This window comes from Dunckerocampus dactyliophorus, chromosome 17 (assembly GCF_027744805.1).
Source record: "Dunckerocampus dactyliophorus isolate RoL2022-P2 chromosome 17, RoL_Ddac_1.1, whole genome shotgun sequence".
Classification (NCBI taxonomy): domain Eukaryota; kingdom Metazoa; phylum Chordata; class Actinopteri; order Syngnathiformes; family Syngnathidae; genus Dunckerocampus; species Dunckerocampus dactyliophorus.
Window position 1 is genome coordinate 2,197,341 of NC_072835.1, and position 7,886 is coordinate 2,205,226.

Consider the following 7,886-nt stretch of genomic DNA (forward strand, 5'->3'; position numbering starts at 1 on the left):
ACAAGTGGTCATGTGTTCCAGACAGAAACAAGATGGCGGTAACGGAGCAAAGTAGAACTTTGTTGAAGCACAAAGACGCGCTTGTCACCTTTCAACGCGCTTGATTTGTTTTTGTTGCGTAACTTTGCACTGCACTAATAAAAGCCAACACAGTGTGTGTGTGCACGGACAGGGGGTCTTTGTGCACACTCAGGGTGGGGCCCGGTAAGTAATGGCCTGCACACACACACACACACAGCAAGTAAAAACATTTCCAGTTCACAGTGGAATGATTCGAAGGCAACGTGTGGCGTTTAAGCGTGTGCTGTTTGATTCTTTCTGAGCCTCCGGACCAGCATAAAGTCTACGCCAGGCGCGGCGCGTTGGAGAGCCATCACATCACTCACGCCGTTGGACAGCATGCCTGATTTGAAAAGCTTACGTTTTTACCTCATACATAGCGCACGCTAACACGTGCGCCCGACAGTCAGAAGTCATCTGGAGGACGTGATAACTTTTTTTTCCCCCAAAATGTTTTGAAGTGAACACGACTCATTAGGACACGCTAACAGGGCAGGGTTACGCCATCGTGATTCAAGTGCTGACGATGAAACGATAAATGAAGTAACACACGTTAACAAGTGTGTGTGTTGTGTTGCCTAAATGTATTGTTTTGTCTTTTTACATCTATGATCTATGAGTCTCAATTGCAAGTGTGCCTTTGTGTGGGGTTTGTCCTAACGCAGTTTCCGTAGTCAGGGAGTAACTGTCACTGTACAATGTGCTAGTTTCTCTTGTTTACCTGGACGTGTCTTGTGCTTTGTTTTGTGTTTTATACGTCATCTAAGTGCTAAAATGGGATGCACATCATTTTTGGAGGTGTTGAAGTAGTCAATGACAACGTTCTTAATATGCTAAACAGAATATATTACAAAAATAAAAAACAAATATTATTATTATTTTTTTAAACATGATAAGGCTCTTAACGAGTTAAATGAAAAATCTCTAAAAATAAAGAACAAGTATTTAAAAAATACATAAAAAATAATAATTAAAAAAGATGACAACACTCTTAATGATCTGAGTAAAAAAAATTTAAAAAATTACAAATATTAACTAAATAAAAATAATGAAAAAAAACATGCCAACACTCTTAACAAGATGAACAAAAAAATATTAAAATTAAAAACAAACATTAACTAAATAAAAATCGCTTGCATGTGTATGGGCTTTCTAATGCAAGTTAGCATTGAGCTAGCGCAGTTGTTTCAATGCATTTCTTGTCATTGTTGTATTACAATATTTTATATCCTGTATAAATCGTATTATGACATGCTTCCCCCCGATCCCCATACGTTTAGTTTTACAGGTCTTCAAGTAAAGGCTCCAAAATGGAACTGCAAATAAGTATTTATTTTGAAACTGTTTCCTGCTTGTTGGAACACAGCTGTCTCTCTGTTGAAAACCCCAGCAAAACTTGAGCTGAGAACGGGTCGTTTCACTCGCAATAGTGACGAAATCGTCTAAACGTTTGCGCCGTGGAAAGACAAAGTGTCCACCCGGCACTTTATCAGCAGCAAGTCGCCGTCCTTCAAAGTGGGCGTGTCCAAATGTGTTCACGTATTATCCACAGACATAAACTACTTTTAACAGTTCATCTGTCAAATTAGCAAACTGTCCTCCTTCACAAGTATGATTGCACCATGACGACGTTATTCTACTTGACAACAGGGAGGGGAAAAAGTGACGTCGTGGAAACAGGAAGTGAGTTACGGCGACACTTTTTGATGAGTCTTTCCTGGGATGTGTTTATCTGGTCACGCACAAGCGACACAGGAAAGACAATGTGATAAACAACATCAACATCCCAGTGGAAAGTCAAGAAAAGGGACAAAAACAACAGCGTGGTGTTTAGAAAGTGACTACACTCATCACATTTTTACATTTATAGTGTCTTCTTTAAGTAATATATAGTATTGTTAAAATACGTTGTATAATAACAAATATACATATTATATTTGGATAAAATAATTTACATTGTGATGTAGTAACAATATCTGGCCGCTATGTGTCGCCAGTGCCAGTACAGTAAAAACAATAACAGTGCCATGGGCCAATCGGAGAGCTCCTTGCTGCTGCCTAGTGACCAATGGGGGGCCTCCAATCGAGCGCGGACAAATTGTTTACTTGTTGTGCTCTCAATGGAGGCATATGTGTGTGTTTAAACTTAAAACCCGACAAGCCAGACACATATTCGTTGCCTTCCGCGTTTCAAGTGCATCGCGATGAGCTCCCCCAGGTAAGTAGACATGACGTTAACGCGCCTCCGTTTGACGCCGCCGACGGAAGCTAGCATTAGCGGCTAGCGCTCGCTGCGGCTGACATCAGGCGTACGTCGACGGACGACAATAAAGTAGTTTTTGTGTCACAATTAAAAGTCGTCACACCGGAGGCAGGGCAATTAAAAGTCGTCACACGGGAGGCAGGACGTTGTCCGCCTGTGAGGCAACAACACGTTAAACCATGAATGACGACAGCGAAGCGACCTCCTCGTTCATGTGGGACAAAGACTCATGCACATTGATGCTAATGACTCCTTTATAATGACATCACGTGGCTAATTTGACCTAGCTGGAATCTACACGAGTAACCTGCTGCTTTGTGTTTGTGCAGGAATGACATGCTGCTGGACAGAAGCAAACGCAAGAAGAGGAAGGAGCTCAGCGAGGAGCAGAAACACGAAATAAGAGAAGCCTTCGAGTTGTTTGACACGGACAAAGATAACGAAATCGACTACCATGAGCTGAAGGTAACGTTAGACAACACGGCACGGCTTCATCATCAACTTGTTTCACTTGAGATTGAATTGACATGACATGACAAGCTGACATTAGTGCATTTTTCATGTGTTTGTGTTTTTTTTGGTGTGTCATCAAGGTGGCAATGCGGGCGCTGGGCTTGGAGGTAAAGAAGGTGGATGTTCTGCAGATTCTGAAGGACTACGACAGAGAGGGAAACGGCAAAATCACCTTTGAGGACTTCAACGAAGTTGGTAAGCGACACCACTCCCCAACCCTCATGTTATCACGTGACGTGAGCACAGCCATGCCAACGCCGCTTTGGGTGTGTGTGCACAGTGACGGAGCTCATCCTGGAGCGAGACCCCAAGGAGGAGATCATGAAGGCCTTTAGACTCTTTGACGATGACGAGTCAGGGAAGATCAGCCTACGGAACCTCAGGCGAGTGGCGAGGGAGCTCGGCGAGAACACCAGCGAAGAAGAACTACGAAGTATGATTGACGCCTTTGACGCTGACGGAGACGGCGAAAGTAGGTTTAATTTACTTTCGCCGACTGGCCACTTCATTAGGTACATCATCTGATGAGATAATCTCCAAATTTTGTCTTTACAAAGATGATGATGCTCCATAGGTTCGTCACCATCATCAATAATTATGCCACCCTCGATAAATTGACATGTGCATGCATGCGTGTGTGCTCCATCCGTTGGTCTCTCTGTGCCACACAGGCTGGATGCGCATTGGTTCGGTCATGGAATGAACGGAGAGAGTGAACCGTCCTCTCATTCAACCTCTTTGTGGAGGCGGGGCTACTCGTGAGTGGATACAGAGTGGTCAGAGTGCTAGCAGCAAATTAGCCTTGTGAGAAAAAATGCGCTAACCTGAATGACGACACAGAGGCGATCGTTTCTAAGGCGAATGCCCCAGCTCAAGTGGGGGAATATTTTGGTTTTAAACAGAATGAACAAGCTGAGTACATGAACAAGGACAAACTGATAGGTCGCATTTGCTCTAAAGTAGTGATGAGGAAGAAGGGGAACATGACCAACTTGTATGCACTGTTTTCCCAAATTGGGAAGAAAAACTACGCCGGTGGAGCAACAGAGCCTTCGTCCCGACAGCCAACGCTTATATTGAGGCGTTTGGTCGGCAATGTAAATATAAACAAAATGGCGCACAATGGTGGGCGCTCACAGTGTTGCTCGATGCATTGCAAAAGGAATGCAACCATTCAATACAGTTATACGGCATAAATTGCACGCCATATAATGAATGAAAGAAAATAGTCTCCAAAAAGTTGTCAATGATATCGATTATCGACAATACTTTGTAGCCAAATTGTCGACCAGCAGAATGTGGCCTAGGTACACCACCTAATGAGATAATCTCCAGATTTTGTCTTTACACTGGTGCTGGTGTTGCCCTCTGCTGGCCATTACAAAGAATGCATGTTGGAAAGACCTCTAGTGAAGGGGTGTCCAAACTTTTTCCATCTAGGGATACAGAAAAATGAAAGAATTGGGGCCACTTTCTTTAATTTTGTACATTAACTCATTCAATCCCAGCCATTTAAAAAAATTCAACCCATTCAGTGGTGGCCATTTTAGACGATTCTGACTGATCTTTCAAGGCACACAGAATATTGTGTTCTATGGCTATATAAACATGGAACCTACCAAAAGAAACATTAGACTCTCATCTTTCATCAGATAAAAAAGTACCTTTCTACCTTTTTCCGTTCTTTAGTAATCAGCAGTAGAACATAGACAAGTTTCAGGAAAATATCAGTTCCCGACAAAAAAGGGAGGAAAAACAGCTTTTTGTGAAAAGATACCTTCACTTGGACACAATTTTTTTTCTTTTGTGACAGCTCAAATATCTATAAATATCAAATATGAGTTAAAGATGCTAAAATCAATCCATTGTAGCTCAGTATTTCCTCTGCTATCTGACCAAAACATCTTTAGCTTTGTGTTTATAGCTGAAAACGGCCCCCGGGCCACACTTTGGACCCCCCTGACCTTGTGCGCTTCACTGAAGCTAAAACAAGAAGAAAAACAATCAGGAAGTGACGGCATCAATTTGTGTGCTTGACAGTAAACCAGGAGGAGTTCCTGTCCATCATGAGCGAAACGCCCTGAGGAGTCTGGGTGACGTTTGTCCATGTCCAGCAAGCATCATCGCGATGTCCTCCAGGCGGACAAGAACTTTGCGTGATGACGGGATCATAATCAGTGGAAGAAAGGTGTTGGTCGGGTTTTTTTTCCCCACCAGAAGACGTGAAGGTCGGAGGGTGTCTGCGGTCTCACGTGGACCGACACGTGAGTGTGTGAATGTTTTTGGGTTCATGTGTACATTTCTTGTTTACCAATAAATTGTTCTCTGTATAGTTTCTGACAACATCAAAACATCTCATTAAGATGTATTAAAAAAAAACAAAAAACACCCAAAGTAAACGCAGAAGAAAAAATATATTTGTTCGGAAAGGACAATATTGCGTTTGGCCACGGGAGGGCGCCACAGACTTGCTCCTTAAAGCGAGCATCACGAATAATACAGTTCTACTGTAATACAGTACACACAAATGTTTCATTAGACCTTTCCAGTTCTTTTCTTTAGTCATTAGACAAACTTTAAAAAAATGAAATGAGTTTAATTTCGCAGTTTTATTAGCTACTTGAAAACGGTGATTAGTAAATGGTGTACTACTGTAAATAGATATCCAAGAGAAATTCACAATACACACTGTAAATAAACATGGCTTTCAAATGTAGTTTCTTTTATTCAAGGACGTCGTTACATGTGATTATTGTTTTCTATTGTTTAATATTAATATATTAAAATAATACATGATGTCCCTCAAGTCTAGGCACATGCTATATATGCAGTAAATAATATAATTATAATAAGCAAATAATTATATTTAATAATAAATTATATAAATAAATACTATAATTATGAAATACAATATAATAGAATTAGTATTTAATCATTTAATATAATAAATATTATGAAATTACAATAAATAATATATTTTATATCAAATACAAAGTAATTATTTTGCTTTTTCATTTAATGTATTAGTTGAAGTACATTTTATATCATCTGGGTTTTTTTTAGAAAATATTTTTTTACTGTATTTAATCATAACTGAAATGTGTATATTGTACTGTATGTTCAGACTTTAGGGACTCCGTGTTTGTATTTTTAATTACTAACTCCAAACATCCTGACCACAGAAAAATAGCAGATTTTGCCCCCCCCCCAGCTGTGGAGCTGTCCTGCAGCGCTTGGCAGCAGCACTGAAGGTCGGCGGCCATGTTGGCGGTCAGGACCTGCCCTTGCACATGCTCAGCTGTCACAGGCGACCCGTGCGGGTCCAGAAATAAAATGAGTCCAGTTCCTCCCCGGCTACGACCTCCCGTCCCAAGTCCCATACTCTCCCTCGGCATGCTCGCCTCGAGAGCGCTGTGTTGATAAGGGTTCTCACGATGCCGCCAATTTATCACGCTCCCTTTTTTTGGGAAGTCCCGTTGGACTGTTGGAGTTCTGCATCACTTGGTCCCCTTAAAGGAGCTGAAGAGCTCCTCTGGTGGAACATTCCACATTTAAGAGATCTCTACAGTCAGGCTTAAATGGAATACTTACATTAGCACACTGCAACAAGTGTACTGCATACACTGTGCACTTAGTTCCTGAGTGTGTGAATGTTGACAGTGTAGTGCTGTCCCATATTCATGCACACTTACCTACTTCTTCTTCTCAGCTTTTTAAGTTTGGAAAGGTTTGGGAGCCCCTCCCCTTTTGCTGTGTAGCCAAGAGGGCGCTAAGTGTCCATCACTGCGCTGCACTGTCAGTGTACTGCATTTTGCCGTCCTTGTGCACTCAAAAGACTTAAGTTTGTAAGTATGCAAGTGCTCCAATTTGTAAGTATGCAAGTGCTCCAATTGAGACAGAGCCTCAGACTTTGTTGTGTTTAAAAAATGTGTCCTTTAATGTAAAGAATGTAGAAATAGAAGCAGTAGATCAACACACCAACTTGATGGAATTCCCTCTCAGGTGCCCCCCCAATATTTACTGTGTGTGTGTGTGTGTCAGCAGGTTTGGCGAGCAGCTGTCAGTCATTAGTTGAACTATGCTGACCATGTGACAACACTTGCCCTTTGACCTACAGCGGGACACGGGGTGGGGGGGGGCGGCGGTGGTGGTTGAGGCCGTCGTCTGTTAATGCAGCTACGGACAAGGGTGGGGAGGTGTGGCCTGTTGATAACCACTCACATTTGGCTGGTTTCAAAGATGGACGAAGGAGGACGAGCGTTTACGACATCAGCTGCGTCCAGGTGCAGCCCCTGACCTTTAACCCCTCCCCCTACGAGCAACCCTGACCTATAGGACGTAAAAATGACTGCCGTGTGGAGCATCCCGCCTCATGCTGCAACATTTTAAAAAAACAATAAAAAAAACCTATTTTAACCTGAACTGCTGGCATCTTCAACGCCCGCTGCTGATTAGAGTGGTCTACTTGTCAAAATGAAAGCCTTAATTTTGCTTTATTTTGAAGAAGTTGGCAGCAGACGCTAGGAGGTGCTGTGACTATCGGGAGCGCTTGGCGAGTGGTGGTGTGGGGGGGGGCGGGTCAGTTTACAGCATCCGATGCCTTTCAGTGTAACTTAAGATGTCAGACCACATGACTCCTCCCACAGTGGCTGAGCCCCGCCCTCCTCCTCACCAACTCACCTTAACAACATTTTAGCCTTCGTCAACCTCCGCTAGCTCCTCCCCTGGCCCTTTTACCCTGCCCCCGCCCCGAGCAAGAAAAACAATAGTCCTTGTAAAACAAACAGGGTGCTTGCTTTGCTAACACAAAGGCGTGTGACGAGATTGCTAACCGCCATGAGCCACAGGCGATATGTAGGGGGCGGGGCCAAGGTTTGCATTTTGTATTGTGTACTTGTGTGTATTAGTGTGTGTGTTTGAAGGTTAGAGCTGTAGTGTTTCGAGGCCCGGCAAGGTTCTGAGTACCAGTACCACATTCTTCTCACACACACACACACACACACACAGCATCAGTGACACCTCGGCTAAATTTAACGTGAGCGACAGCGAC

The 7,886-nt window shown here is 42.9% G+C and overlaps 1 protein-coding gene across 2 annotated transcripts; it reads left to right on the forward strand.

Moving 5' to 3' along the window:
* The first annotated feature begins 2,111 nt into the window (after nt 1-2,111).
* cetn3 (centrin 3) lies at nt 2,112-5,629 on the forward strand. 2 transcript variants are annotated; one of them, XM_054757103.1, is made up of 5 exons: nt 2,112-2,278; nt 2,653-2,788; nt 2,917-3,031; nt 3,117-3,308; nt 4,877-5,623. In XM_054757103.1, the coding sequence occupies exons 1-5, from the start codon at nt 2,265-2,267 to the stop codon at nt 4,918-4,920; spliced, it is 501 nt and encodes a 166-aa protein (XP_054613078.1). In that variant the 5' UTR covers nt 2,112-2,264; the 3' UTR covers nt 4,921-5,623. The 2 variants fall into 2 exon arrangements, with proteins under 2 accessions (XP_054613078.1, XP_054613077.1); XM_054757102.1 differs by lacking the exon at nt 2,112-2,278 and adding an exon at nt 2,406-2,537 and having other exon boundaries at nt 4,877-5,629.
* Nucleotides 5,630-7,886: the final 2,257 nt, after the last annotated feature.